Here is a 16,038-nt window from a genome sequence, read left to right on the forward strand (position 1 = left end):
AACTCGAGAAGCTACACCAAGAAAATCGTCTCAATGCAAAATGTCAGCTACTGGGAAAGACTGAAGGTATTAAACCTCTTCTCCCTGGAGCGGAGGCGGGAGAGATATGCAGTATATACATCTGGAAAATCCTGGAGGGTCTTATCCCAAACTTTGGCATTCAGTTACTCCAACCGCAGAAAGGGCGCCGCTGCGTGGTGCCAAGGATTCCAACATCACCATCAAAATACAGGTCCAGATACTGCAACACAGCTTGGGTTTCAGAGGACCACACTTTTCAACACTCCTCCCTAAATGCCTGAGAGACTTACAACTGGTGTGGATGTGGGTTTTCTTTAAAACTAAACTGGATCTCTTCTTGTTGGAAGTCCCAGATGAACCTACCTCACGACAGAGAACGGCGGATGCGGGCAGCAGCATCGAACTCCCTTGTTGATCAAGTGCCACGTATCAGAGGTGGATTCACAAACTAGTGTGGCTCATTCAGCGGTGGTGCCCCAGCATGGCCGCGGCCTTCGGGCTAAAACATTTTTAAGGATTTAAGGATTTAAGGATTTATATATGTACATTATATATCTATATATATATATATATGTACATATTATATATATATATAATTATATATATATGTACATATATATATATATATATATATATATATATTATGTACATATATATATATATAGTTGTATATATATATATATATATTATATCTTATATTTCTAATATATATATATAGTATATATATACACACACACATACACAAAAACAATCCAATTTTGTGCATGCATGCTATACCCACAAATGGGTCTGACCAACGAAGAAACAAGAATGAATCTGGCTCCCCTGGGTGAAACCAGAGACATGGCATTGGTGTTGCCAAATCCATTAAAAGTTGAACTTTCTATTACTAGACAATAAAATAGTTCATTTTTTTTTTCTTTCCAGCAATTATCTTTTATTCAAAATATGAATAGGAATATATTTAACAAAAGAAAAACAAGAAAAAAAAAATAAAAGAGAAAGAAAAACAAATATCAATGCATCACCAAGTGTTTCAGTTGGTTCCACATTACAAGGTTCAAGGGAACCTACTGAAGCTAGACAGCACACTTGCAATATTATCATGGGTGATGGCGACACTAAGACGTTGGAACAGCTAAGCATTCTCACAGACATCACCTGACACTTCGGTGGGGCAAGCTGCCAATGATGACAAGAACTTCACCGTTAGTGGCCCATTCCCTCCAGAGATCTCAAAATGCCACGGGCTGGAAGAGATAGTTCATTGCCTGGTCCCAATACTTCAGAGTTTTGTTCCATTCCACTATGAGAGTAGTGACCCTCCCATTTACTGCAGCATCCAGGGTGTGGGAGGGAACAAGAGCCAGTCTGTGATGTCTCAAATAAGGCATCTATTTCTTACAGAGGGTAAGAACATCTGGTCTCTTCCCATCATGTCTGAATAATCCTGCTGGCTCCAGAGCTGAGGGGATATTAAACCAAATCAGGGCCCACTTAATGATTAAATTTAGCTCAGTGTGATGAGCGAAATGACTAGCATTTAGGTGACAAGACAGATCATGAAAAACTGTGGAATTGAGGAGCCTATCACAGGGACATCTTAGTTCCCTACAGACGTCAGCTCCCAATCTAAGTGCAATAGAGATGCAAACCTCAGCAAAACACTTGTTGATTTCAGAGTGCTTCCACTATCTACAGCAATTCTACCTTGAGGTACTTAATACGAGATGCTCATGGCTTACTTGAATTATTTTACTTCGTATCCTATACCCTACTGTCGCATGTTAAAAAGGTAGCGGTGGGGAATGATAATATTACTGTAGATCACCCTCAAATGACAAGGTGGTCACGGTCGGATTTCCTTTTCATAATAGGCCGGCTCGATCAAGATTGGCATGGGGCTAAACAAATAACACCAACTTAGAGGTACTTGCGAACACGAACAGCTGGATTCTAGGGTGTTTTATTTTGCAGTACCTTATATACTCGGCCATTCACAACGACGTAAAGAAACGAGGGAAGCCATGGTGTGTTTGATAGACAAACCAATCCCAGCAGGAGCTGAACTCGGCGATCAGATGAAAAATCTAAACTAGTTCTCAACTGCCAAAGACGTCTGGTATGAACGAACACTTAAGTGGCCATTCGACTGGGAAAAACAGTTGCCAAACCTCCTTTAAACCATACTCTTAAGTCGTTGAACAATGAGAGAGAAAACATTAGACAATGTTGTCTTAGGTAAGTCGGCATTGTTTCGTTGAATCAGGTAGGAAAAATGATAGCTTGGAGATCATTAACGAAACTTTGCCGACAAGTATTAATGGGCGGAATGATCATTGCTGGAATACTTCTAATCATAGGTCTGTTCAATCAGGGCAGACCTAGGGTTAAACAATACAAAGCGACATACACATACACGCAGTGGTGGGTATATATATATCATTGCACAAATAATATATTCAGATTTATTATATTAAATATATCTTTGCTTTATCCATAAACATACATATAATTTAAGCCTCTTCTAAACGAGTTAATAATTTGCGTATGTATGCATTCCATGTTCGTAGGACGTCCAAACCTTCTCCTAAATACCGAGAAACTTTGGGGTACATACAAATGAATTGAAATAAAAGCAATCGAAAATAAAACCTGGCTGTAGATTTAGTCAGCCAGGAGCCTTTTAATTCTTTGCAATAATATATTTTTTAATTTTACGAATGGTAACAGGGATAGCAGGAAGATATAAAAAACAAAACTGCTATTTAATTTATTAAAAATCTAAAAAGACACCAAAAAAGCATAATGTAATTTACTTTACCTGTTTGTATCTTGCATAGAAATATAACATTTTCTTCGTTCCCAAATCAGTCCCATACTGGCGAATATAATGAGCTGCTTTGTTAAACTTCAAACACAGGGAATCCTCTTTCTGCAGGTTCGAGTTTATCTCAGTTTCCATAGCTTTTCGATCCTGTTCAGAAAGTCAAGGTTTCTCTCTTTCTTTCTCTTTTTATTATACAATTTATTATATAATTTATAACGCGTTACTTTCAATTAAAAGGAGATATTTTCTCACTTGTGCACAAACGCATACAAGCACACACAAGACACTCACACACAAAGACTATCTTTCTCTCTCTCTCTCTCTCTCCTTTTTCTGTCATGCATGCGCACGAGCAGATTAGATAGAATAGATAGATAGATAGATAGATAGATAGATAGATACACTTATTGCTTCTCTCTCAAGAATGCACTGATTATATATGGATCCCGTTGGAATTAAAGCACTTCTTGGAATGTGCGTTTCCGATAACAATCCAAGTCGGGAATAAAGCTAAGCACGCAAACGTGCTTATACAAACATACCAACATTTTATATTTACACACACACACACACACACACACACACATATATATATATATATATATGTATATATATATATATATATAATGCGACGAGAGTGGATTTTTTTTAATATGATAAAATATATAATTATGCACGTGCATATAAATGTTTCGAATATTTTAAAATCAATATAGACATTTGGTCACAAGAGTTTCCATTTTATATTACGTTACGGGGAAGGCAACACGCTCTTGCCATGTTGCAGGTTACTTAAAACTAGAAAATTAGAGTGACACAAACAGAAAACCACGAATACGAAGCGGTGGCTTCCTCTCAGCGGTACATATTTAATCGTGTCACGTGATAAAACTTGGCTATGCGCCTTTAGTGGTGCGCGCGCGCACACGAAACGAAAATGAGCCAAGCGAAGCATCTTAGGGTGGTAAGATAAATAAATGTGAATAAGCAGGAAAGGAATACACACACACACACACACGGTCATCCAGTTGCATGAAAACCAAGATCAAATCAGATACAACGTTGTTTCCAAGATTTTTACCTGACGGTAACGGTTAAAACAAGGCTATCCTTGCACCATCTTTTTCACTGTTGAAGTCAACATCTATTTCCATTCCTGTATTGACGGCAGCCTTTTCAACCCGAGGCGCCAGCAAGTTCCTACAAAACCACTGGAACATTTCATCCATGGATTACTCTTTGCAGACGATGCCGCCCTTCTTGCCCATGCAAAGACAGTTCTACAACACATCACCTTTTGGTTTGCAGAAGTTTCTCGGCACTTCGGCCAAGAAGTCACTTTTCCATCAACCTGCACACAGCAAGAATACTTATTTCTTTACTACCCACAAGGGGCTAAACACAGAGAGAACAAACAAGTACAGACACACGGATTATATCGACCACAGTGCGTAACTGGTACTTATTTAATCGACCCCGAAAGGATGAAAGGCAAAGTCGACGTCGGCGTAATTTGAACTCAGAACGTAACGAGCAAGAATACTGCTTCTGTCACAATGCCATCGAGGAAACTGAACTAAAGACAATCAACGAGTTTGCCTACCTAAGGCGCACCATTACATCAGATGGCAAAATTGACGGGGAAGCTGACAACAAACTGGCGAAGGTGAATGGTGTATTCGGTAGATGTACAAAGAGTCTGGAACCATAACCATCTGAAGAAATTGCATCAGGATCAGTGTATGCAGAGCCGTCATGCTGCACACCCTTTTGTACAGTTCAGGGTGGTGGGTCATCGATCAGCATCACCTAAGAGATACATTCGGTACTGCCATCGCATCATCCTCACCATCCTGTGGAGTGATTTTTGTCGCTAACATGATGGTGAAGGTCACCAGCATTTAAGCAACTCTGTTGAAAACACGTTACCAGGAAGGAGGATCATCGATTTCTCAAAATCAGCTTTATAATGAATTCTCCTCCGATCATCTTGATAAAAAAAAGTCTCAAAGAAGAGGTTTGAGAACTCCATAAAGAAATCCTTCGGCGCTTGTCACGTTGATCTCCACCCGTGATCTCTTCTTGTCGCTGACTGTGAAGTCTAGCGTCTCACTGTCCTCCGGGCAACAGCCTCTTTTGGAGATACCCGCAGGACCATCCTTGCAGACAAGAGAAAGAGGGATAACAAGGACGTTGTGAACAACCCTGATCAGCACGTTTTCCTATGCGGCCTCTGCAGTCGTGCTTGTTTGTCCCGCATAGGATTGGTCGGCCATCACTAAGCCTGCAACAGACATGAATACCCTTCTCTGTAAATATTCACTCTTGAAGAGAAACCAAATGTAACTGATGGGTGCAGTTTATTTTCAAACAGTGCCATTGATTGATTGTTCTCTTAAAATAGCATGGATGTGGCTTTTCAGCCATGCTAGGGACTTACACTCTTTCGCACAGGTGTGGAAACGATATTGTGCCCCTTTCAGCAAATGCTCAGAGAGCTTACCACCCACACTAGCATACACCTTCATTGCGTAATGGAATTTTTCATTAAATCTTTTGCCTTTTTCGATTACGGTCCATCAAAGTATGCAACACATACTACAGATGTTAAAACTTAAGTGATACCTGTGTCTGAAGCTTTTTTCATAAAGTGAAGGAAATCCTCACACAGGGCCAGTCTCACTTCGCATGCATTTGCTTATAAAAAATAACTATTCTACATTATAGGATGTAAACGAAGTCGCAGGTGTTACGTCAGAGCTTTCTTTCTCTTAGCTACCTACTTCATCATATAGCATTCCCCATCTTTATTAATTCTTTCTTAATTTTGGCACAAGGCGAGAAATTTTTAGGGGAGCTGGCAAGTTGATTAGATTAACCTCAGTACGTAACTGGTACTTATTTTATCGATTCCAGAGAGCTGAAAGGCAGAGTTGACCCTGGTAGAATTTGGATTCGACGTAACAAGTCGGAAGGAATACTGCTAAGCGTTTTGTCCGACGTACTTAAGATTCTACTAACTCGCTGCTTTCCCCCACTTTTATTAACGAGGAAATAAAAGTGAATTTTCCCTCATATAATTCTTTTCGCCATGAGGTTGGGCAAATTTCAATAGCTGGAAACCATCTTAGTTGACCATAAATTTTCAATCTTCACAGTTCCTCCACTCCCGCTCATATTGGGGATGTGACCACCTCTTATAAGAAATACTGAGCTGCTCGGTAAAATCTCTCATCGACCTGCCGTTGATGATATCTTAGACAGGAGTAGATATGCGCACGCGTGGGAAAGACAGAGACTGCATGCATGTGTACGCATACTTGTGCACGCGCGCACACACACTCAGTTGGAAAGGGAATGGGTGAGAGAGAAAGAGCACCTGAAAATGGTTGGACAAAATGCTGAACGAAATTAATTGTAGATCCATAAAATGTCATCTACTATATCACTTTTAATTAGCCTAACGAATTCCTATTAGTTTAATGATAATGTACATTAAAAGGGACGCGACATCCCTCAAAAAAGTTATTTGTAAGTATTGATTGATTTCCAATGAAATCTATGGAAATTACTTGGAACTCCAACTTCCTGTAGTTGTTAATGTTTACCTGTGGATCAGTCTTGGTCGAGCAGGCATACGATCAAATATATTTCAATCATGACCATCTATTTTTTTTAATCAAACTATATCTAGAAATACTTGTTTTCGTTTTTTCTTCTCTCTCTAGTTTCAGCTCAGAGCTGCGGCCATGCTGATGCACCGCCGTTTTGCTACGCTGTTATTACTAAGAGCCTCCTCTAATATGTGGCACTTGGTGAAGAATGGAGATTGATATAGCTACCCTCATTTGCACCTCTTGCCGTGAAGTAGGCTCATCTGGGACTCTCGACAGGAAGAGGTCCAGATTTAATTAAAAAGCCCCTACATCTACTTTGTGCAAGTTCCTTAGACTCTTTGGGAGAATATTAAAAAGATATAGGCCCTTGAAACCCAGGCTGTTGCAGTAACTTGTTCTGAAGCGTGATGGCGTTGCTGGGGTCTTTGGCACTATGCAGTGTCGTCCCGTTCTAGCATTGGTGTAGCTTTCAATACCAAAATTTGGCACTATTCCTTCCAGGATCTTCCAGATATATATTACTGCATACCTCTCCCGTCTTCTCTCCAGGGAGTAGAGTCTTAACAGCTTCAGCCTTTCACAGTAGCTGAGCTGTTACAAAGAGACGATCTTCTTTGTGAATCTTCTATGGATTGCTTCAAGGTCCACTGTTAATTTCACACTGGTGGGTGACCATAGCTGTGAGCAGTAATCCAGGCGGTTGAGGACGATACACGTTGTGTATCTCTCTATATTTTTTAAAGTTGATAGTGTGAGAATTTGCGGGTGATTTGACTGCTACATTTTGCAGGCAACTGGTGCAACAACATGGAATTTTTCTTCATTGACTCGATTTTCCAAAGTTGTTGCTATTTAGCCCTCTGTCAGTCCTGATCGAGAAGAACTATGATCGGGGTCATTACCTAAGTGAACATTCAATGAGCTTCATCTTTTTTTTTTTTTTCAACGTCATGTATCTGGGACCACATTAACTGATGTGTTATCCCCTTCTCCACTTTTAAGACGATAATGCATGATATGATTGTTATTTCTTGCAGATTTTAACGACCACGATGCATTTCACTTGTTGGTTGACCCAGCAGACCTATAATGAAAGACAGGCTAGCCATAACCATCCCGTTTCTTGTATATCTAAGACTACACTGTCCAATACATCCTTTCTGTTTTGAGGGGATCGGGTGTGATTTGAGAAAGATTTGATGGATATTGCTAACAGATCCAACGACTACGCTGAGGCTTCTTCGTCGGCTCCCGAATAGTGGTTTTGCTTAAAGTCAGTGTTGGTTGAGTATTTCGATGGTCAAAGACGTTCCAACCGTGACCGTACACCTCTTTTTTCCCCCCAGACTTATCCTACCTTGAATTATAAGTGGAACTCCGTCGGTTACGACGAAGACGGTTCCATTTGATCCGATCAACGGAATAATAGCCTGCTCGTGAAATTAACGTGCAAGTGGCTGAGCACTCTACAGACACGTGTACCCTTAACGTAGTTCTCGGGGAGATTCAGCGTGACATAGAGTGTGACAAGGCTGGCTCTTTGAAATACAGGTACAACAGAATCAGGAAGAAAGTTGTGGTGCAAGAGTACAGTAGGGGTTCGCCAGCAGCCCCTGCCGAAGGCTCGTGGAGCTTTAGGTGTCTTCGCTCACTAGATATTCACAACGCCCGGTCTGGGAATCGAAACCGCGAGTCCGCTGCCATAACCACTGGGCCATTGCGCCACCACTCTTGAATTATATAATACAGTGTATCCTTTCCCTTTTAAGTAGACGGTGTGATTTGAAGGATAATAAGCTGCTATTTCTAGCAGATCAAACAATAGAGGCTTGCTAGCGAGCTCGTGACAGAAAAGTAGCATTAGAGTTATTTCCCTTCGATGTACGCTTTTGAACTTGACTGAATTCTAATAAAACTTTCGGTGGTGAAAAGCTCGTTATTGACACGGCATGCGGCGGGAACCTAAAAGGAGATCTTTTAACTTTGTCAACTTAATTAAAGGTGCAGTTGTTGCGGAATTAGCTTTCTTCTTTGCTTCGTATGGAGTATGGTGGAAAATGAACAAGAGTCAGGACTTTCGATATACGATGTATAACAAATTTCCGTCCGCTTTAAAATTGTACTATTGGACTATCGAGAAATCTGGACAGGTGAACACACGGAAAAAGGATTATCGAGTCTGGGGAATTGAGAGCGACGATCGCCTTTAAATTTATCCTCACCAATAATCAAAACACTATTTATTCTGATAGCCCTGGTAAATGTCACTTTAATCAACCAACTGACGCACATGCTTGCTTTAAGATTAGCTGTTTGTTTTCTTAAGCACCGTGTATTGGATTAAGGCAAAAATAAGCTGTAAATTACTAGAATCTACACTGATTTCTTCCCATACAGTTAGGTTCACTCTGCTGTCTTTGTCTCTCTTTTCTTCTCTTGTGTTTTCTTCTTATATAATTCTGTTACTTGCAGTGTCCTCCAAAACATTTTCTTCTTTCAACCATTTTGTTCTCCGTGGCTATCACCGAATCTGGGTTATCACACATGTTTACTTTATGGAAGTTAAAATTCATACCAACTCGAACTCGAATGTTCATGCAGGAATTTCGAAAACAAATGCCAAGAACACTGTTTCTGTGTATGTGTGTATGAGAGAGAGAAAGATAGAGATATTCAGTTTGTGTTGCATTTTTCTATAAAATATTTTGACGAATTGATCGCAATTTTTATCTTTGAAATTCTACTATTTGATTTCTTTTTGATTTCGTAATTAATTTCTTTGTCAAACTCAAATATTTGAACAGAGTTTTGCAAATTATTATTTCTGATAAAGGTTACAGTTGCGAAAAGGTAAACATAGTGAATCAGATACGGCACTCGGTTTCGATTTCCAGTTGAAACCATTTAAAATTACGGTACAAATCTTCGAAAATGAACGAACACACACGTCCTTCTCGTCATCTCTTTTTGTCATTGACAGTAACTAACCAAACGAGCTTATTGCACACAGTGAATGCCGACACAAGTGCGTACTCCACGTCTTTGTTGCCCCACAACTTCCATAATAAATAGATATTCTTTCATGAAATTTTCTACAAATACGTTTCAAGTGGTGTAAATTCCGATTATATGGGAATTTTTTGTGAAAAGGTATTTTCTAGGATAGAAAGAGGAACTTCAGAAAAATAGTATGTAGAGCGTCAGACTCACAATCATGAAATAGTGAGTTCGATTCCTGGCCAGGCTGTGTGTTATGTTCTTGAGCAAGACTATTTCACTTTGCTCAGTTCACTCAGCTGTAGAAATGAATTGCAACATCACTGATGCCAAACTGTCTCAGCCTTTACCTTTCCCTTGGATAACATTGGTGGTGTGGAGAGGGGAGGCTGGTATGCATGGGTGACTGCTGGTCTTCCATAAACAAGTTTGCCTGGATTTGTGCCTCGGGAACGAACTTTCTGGGTGCTATCCCATGGTCATTCATAACCAAAGCAGGTTTTTACCCTTTACCCATGCCTGACATGTACACACATACCTGCTTTCAAAATTTTCTTCAGATTTAAATGCTGTGAACTCCTGAGATAATGATTCCATACAAAAAAAAAATTTCCAAATCTCATTTTTTAAATAAAATTTTGCCCTTACCTCTTCCTTTCATCATTTTAAAAATTAAAGAGTTTTTTTTTTTTTATAAGGTGAAAAAGTTGGCAGTACAATTCGAGAAAATTTTATATTTTTAATTTCAAAATAATTTTTGAAATTGAAAATCAGAAAATTACACACATGTGGCACAAGGCAAATAACAGCTTTATTTTATGAGACAAAAGAAACCAATTTCTCTTTCCGCTGCTCCAGCCCAAGAAGTGTGGAATGTAATGTTAAAGCATTTCTCAGTTTTGTTGTTGCCACTGCCTACTGCTGGTCAATTGCAGGTTACTTCTTCCATTAGATTTGGCACTATCCTACAATAGTTAATTGTCCCGAGATAATAAGAATAACGATCTGCTTTGCCACTCGATGCATTTTTGCATCAGATATATTTTACCACTTAGTCAGTGAGAAAGGGCACCATCCATGACAGAGCCTCCCATAACTGATGCGAGTAAATTATCCTCGAATCAGAAATCTGGCCTGAAAACCTGCAATACAGTGGACTTTGTTAAAGGCACTCAAAGACCAGGTGGTGGTGTTAAACTGGGAAGCAGGTCAGATCTTGTCTGACATCCTAATCATCATCATCATCATCGTTTAACGTTCACTTTCCATGCTAGCATGGGTTGGACAGTTCGACCAGGGTCTGGAAAGCCAGGAGGCTGCACCAGGCCCAGTCTGATCTGGCAGTGTTTCTACAGCTTGATGCCCTTCCTAACGCCAACCATTCCATGAGTGTAGTGGGTGTTTTTTATATGCCACCGGCACAAGTGCCAGGCGAGGCTGGCAATGGCCACGATCGGTTGGTGCTTTTTACATGCCACCGGCATGGAGGCCAGTCAAGGCGGTGCTGGCAACAGAATCTTATATTGGTACCTTACTTTATTGATCCCTAGATGATAAGAAGTAAAGTTGCTTTCGGTGAGATTTGAACTCAGAGCTCAAGGCACCAAAGGAAATAATTCAAGGCATTTTGCCCTATACTCAAAAAATATGAATGTTACAACTTATGAGATGATATCCTAATATTTTTTGCACATTGCTTGTTTGTTTTATTTTTTTTTATAAAGTTATCTTGCCCGAAGAGAAAGAACAGAGCCCATGACCTGGCAGTTACAAACTGGTGATATTCAACTTGGATTTCTGTAAGGTAAACATGGTACATGGAAAGAGCTAAATTTGGTTTATAAATCTGGGGAGGAATTGATGGACAACAGGCTTTCGGGTTTAAGTGGAGGTGAGACACAGTAGGAGAGAGGAGAATAGGTCATTATTGGTGTTGTTTTTTAGCCTCAGGTCAATATTAAATGACCAAGCATATGATCAAAGGTAGATTTGGTTGTTATTTCCAACAGGCTGAGCAACAACCTGAATTAACACAAGATTATATATGACCCAAGTGAGGTATGTAGAATCAAGTTTACTGTTCAAATACAAACAAAATGCTTGTAAATTTGAACCTAAGATTTTTAAACTGATAGTTCAATAACCATAACCGACCAAAGCCTTGTGAGTGGATTTGGTTGACGGAAACTGAAAGGCCCCCATCATATATATGTTTGTGTCTCTGTGTTTGTCCCCCCTCCCCCCAACATTGCTTGACAACCGATGCTGGTGTGCTTACGTCCCTGTAACTTAGCGGTTTGGCAAAAGAGACCGATAGAATAAATACTAGGCTTCCAAAGAATAAGTCCTGGGGTCGATTTGCTTGACTAAAAGTGGTGCTCCATCATGGCCACAATCAAATGATTGAAACGAGTAAAAGAAAAAGAGAGAGAGAGACTAAGTTAACCTTTATAAGATTTGAACTTAGATCTCAGAGATTAGGAATGACTACCACAAAGCATCTTGTTTTGTCCTCTAATGTCTCTGTAAAACACACTGCCAGCATAAGAAGAGTTGAAATGGCTTGACCTAACAAGTACAGTTGATTCACCAAAGAATTTCATCTTTTATTTTATGCTGTTTACTACATAGAGTAGCTTAAAACAATTAATGCCAGACATTATAGACTGAATTGCTGTCGACCGAATAAAATGGCATAAAGTACAATGAAAAATGTGATGAAATATTGTAAATAGATAATCCCCGAGAGGATTGCTTCACAGCAATGACTAACCACAATATTAATCAAGATAGTCTTTATGCTTTATTCATAATAATAATCACCAGCACAAAGTCTGGAATATCTTTAAGGAGAGCACAGTCATTTAAATATGCTCCAGTATAGATACTGGTGCTGACTTATCAGAGATATGAAATGCAAACCTGACTCTGACTGGACTTGAGCTCAGAATATAAGCAGCAAGATATTTTGTCCAGATTCTGCCATCCAATGACCTTTACAATTAATAATAATAATAATAATAATAACAATAACAATAACAACGATAATAATAATAATAATAATAATGTGGAACCTGAAGACTAAAACAATACCTGTTGTCATAGGTGTCCTGGGAATGATAGCGAAAGGGGCTGATTGCTACCTAACTCAGATACCAGGAAACCCCAAAATGGCAGAAATTCAAAAGATAGTGCTCATGGGAATTGCTCATATCCTATGCAAAATACTCTCTATGTAATCTCAAGGTTTAAAACAAACTTTTTTTTTTAAATTTATTTATTAGACATTCACTAGTACAACACAAAAAACCCCCAAATATATGGCACACTAGGCATAACAACAACGTGAACTTCCAACCTGTTGTCTCTTGAGGTCTCTGGGTGAGACTTGGAGCCAACTTGTACAAACATAAAGCAAAAGTCAAACATAGAATAATAATAATAATAATAATAACAACAACAACAACAATAAATGCCCTGATGCAATACCAAGCAGTGGTCCTCATGGCTTTTGATCTTAACTGATTGGAAATGTTATCATGTACATGTTTTGTACTGATGTAAAAGATAGGCTACAGCAAATATTCTGTTCAGTACCACAGATTTGCTTGTCATTTGCTTCACTTTAACTAATTGAGCATGTCTCTTGGTGGCTGACAGTGTGGGCATCTCTCATCATGAGCAGTGTAGTTTATGTAAATCAGAAGAAGAAAGTGTTACTCGTTTAGTTAGTGAATATAGTATGCTGACACAGAATACAAAAAAGAAAAAGACATGACAACCTAGGGAGAATAATCAACTGAGAGTCATGTAGAAAGCTGGGAGTTGACCATACTGGTAAATGATACAAATGTGAACCTAGTAAAGTGCTGGAAAGTAAGAAGTTTAAGATGTAGGGTTTTAATATTCAGATTGAGTAATAGAAGCTGGAAGGCTTAATTTAGTAGTAGTAGACAAGGAGAATAAAAAGTGCCAGGTAATTACCTTTACAGTTCCAAAAGATGAAAAGTAAAGAGAAAATAGCAAAGTATGAGGACCTAGCCATTGAGTTACAGAGGCTATGGGAAGTGCGAGTAAAGTGTATCCCAGTAGTTATAGGTGCATTGGGAACTATCTCTAAAGATTTGAACAGATGGATAGAGGAAACAGGCATGAATCCTAGTTTAGTGCAGCACCAGAAAACAGTGTTATTAGGGACAGATAGAATATTTTGGAAGGTCCTTGGCATCTAAGATTAGTTGTTGTAGCCTGATGTTAGGAATTTTTCCCAACAGTCTAATCTGTTGTGCATAAATGAAATAATAATAATAATAATGATCCTTTCTACTAAACGCGCAAGGCCTGAAATTTGGGGGGAGGGGACTAGTTGATTACACCAACCCCAGTATTTCACTGGTACTCAATTTATCAACCCTGAAATGATGAAAGGCAAAGCTGACCTCAGCAAAATTTGAACTCAGAACGTAAAGACGAATAAAATGCTGCTAAGCATTTTGCCTGGCATGCTAATGATTCTGCCAGCTCACCACCTTTGGTGATAATAATAATAATGGCTTCAAATTTTGCCACAAAGGCAGCAATTATGAGGGAGGGGATGAGTCAATTACATCGACCCCGAAAGGATGAAAGTCAAACCAACCTTTGTGGAATTTGAACTCGGAATGTATAGGCAAAATATTGCTCAGCATTGTGCCCAGCATGCTAATGGTTCTGTCAGCTCACAGCCTTAATAATAATAATGATGATGATGATGATGATTATAATGATAATAATAACCATTTGAAATTTTGGCACAAATCCAGCAATTTTGTGGGGAGTAGGCTAGTCGACTACATGGACTTCAGGACTTGATTAACACAGTATTTCATCAGTACCAGGTAGATGAAAGGCAATGTTGACTTTGGTGAAATTTGATCTGAGAATATAAAGAGTGGGAAAAAAAACCATGACTATTTGTCCAGTGATCTAGTGAAGTGGCCAAATGAGTTTTGTAGACTCTATCCCACTCTCTTCAAACTAAATCCATGATGGGATTTGAAATTAGTCCTGTAACTCAACAAAATGTTTATGCTTTTGTTTATAGTGTAGAATCACATCTCATGATACCTATTTTCACTTCCCAGCCACATGGTTTCAAGTTCAGTCCCAAAGCATGGCACTTTGGACAAGTGTCTTCTAATATATCCTCAGGTTACCATTACACAAGTATGTTATTTTTTCCAATCTCCCATGAAAACATGTCTGGCCAAGGGGGGATATTACCTTGTTTGGAAACAGATAGAAGTTGGTTATAGGAAGAATATCCAGCCAGAGAAAATTTGCCTTTGATGAACTCTGTCTGACATGGAAAAGTCAACATTAAAAGGATAATGACAACAGTAATGATTAACCTTTAGCACACTGTAGTGCATCATGTCATCATATGAGTTTCTTCCCCACTCAGATCAAAACAATGTGCCTAAAGCTACAGGGGAGAAAACTCACACAGTGTCATGTTGTGCCTAAGCATGCTGAAGGTTAATTTCGCTATGGAATTAGTGAAGGGCTGGTGACACAAAGTAGTGATCCCATTGAAAGGTATCTAACAAAGATACCAAGCTCTGTCTGTGGAATGTAAATAATGTAAACACTGTTACATTTTAAACCTGAGAAAAGTCTTGCATAGTTTTACTATTCTGTTTTCAGGTTGTATTTGTAATGTACGAATCAGTTGGTTGATTTCTTTTTCTGAAAACCCAAGCTTATCCAGGTGTTAGGCATTTACTTACAAAACCAAATGCTCCAATTATTATTGGTATGAATGTAAATTTGTAACCTGGATATAGATGTTGGAGCTTTTGAAGCAGTTGGCCATAGTTATCTTCTTTCTCTTTGATTTTCAAAGAGATATTTACGTCAGCAGGACAGCTTACCTGTATGATGTATGTATGTGTGTGGTGTATTTGTGCTTGTGCGCATGTGTGGAGATGTCTTTGTCTGCATGTTTATCCACACCTCTACTACTTACAACCTTTGCAATATGACAAAAAGAGACTGGCAGAATAAGTACCAGACTTAAAGACTGGAGTTGATTTGTTTGACTAATCCTACACAGTGGTGGGCCAGCATGGCTAAAGTCTGATGACAGAAACCCAATGGACATATATTTATGTGTAGTTTATAGTGCTGCATTTAAATCTTTTTATATCAACCCACCTGAGATCACCTCTGGTTCTATGCGAAAAACTTAGAAGTGGTCTAAAAATTTGGAAGTCATCTAAAACCATGGAAGTGGTCTAAATTTAAACCTTCTCCAAAATTTCATGTCAATTTTTGATCCAAAGAACCAGCTTAATAATGTCAAAGTCAGTTTAGTAAATTCTTGATTTATTTTCAAAATTAATTTAAATAAACACAGTGTATTATTCCAACCGAAATATGGTCACAAAAGGGTTAGTATTTTTTATCTTTTACTTGTTTCCGTCACTAGGTTGTGGCCATGCTGAGGCACCGCCTTGAAGAATTTTAGTCAAACTTATCAACCCCAATACTTACTTCTTTTTGTAAAACCTGGTACTTATTCCATTGGTCTGT

At 38.9% G+C, this 16,038-nt stretch overlaps 1 protein-coding gene across 2 annotated transcripts in view; it reads right to left on the reverse strand.

The window, feature by feature from the left end:
- Nucleotides 1–3,412, reverse strand: part of LOC115223280 (acyl-CoA-binding domain-containing protein 6) — a 25,386-nt gene extending 21,974 nt beyond the window's left edge. For both annotated transcript variants that reach the window (XM_036512329.1, XM_029793786.2), the window contains exon 1: nucleotides 2,846–3,412. In XM_036512329.1, the coding sequence (XP_036368222.1) occupies nucleotides 2,846–2,986 (141 nt within the window). In that variant the 5' untranslated portion in view covers nucleotides 2,987–3,412. The remainder of the gene's footprint in view (nucleotides 1–2,845) is intronic.
- Nucleotides 3,413–16,038: the final 12,626 nt, after the last annotated feature.

The sequence above is a fragment of the Octopus sinensis genome, linkage group LG22 (genome assembly GCF_006345805.1).
Source record: "Octopus sinensis linkage group LG22, ASM634580v1, whole genome shotgun sequence".
Classification (NCBI taxonomy): Eukaryota; Metazoa; Mollusca; class Cephalopoda; order Octopoda; family Octopodidae; genus Octopus; species Octopus sinensis.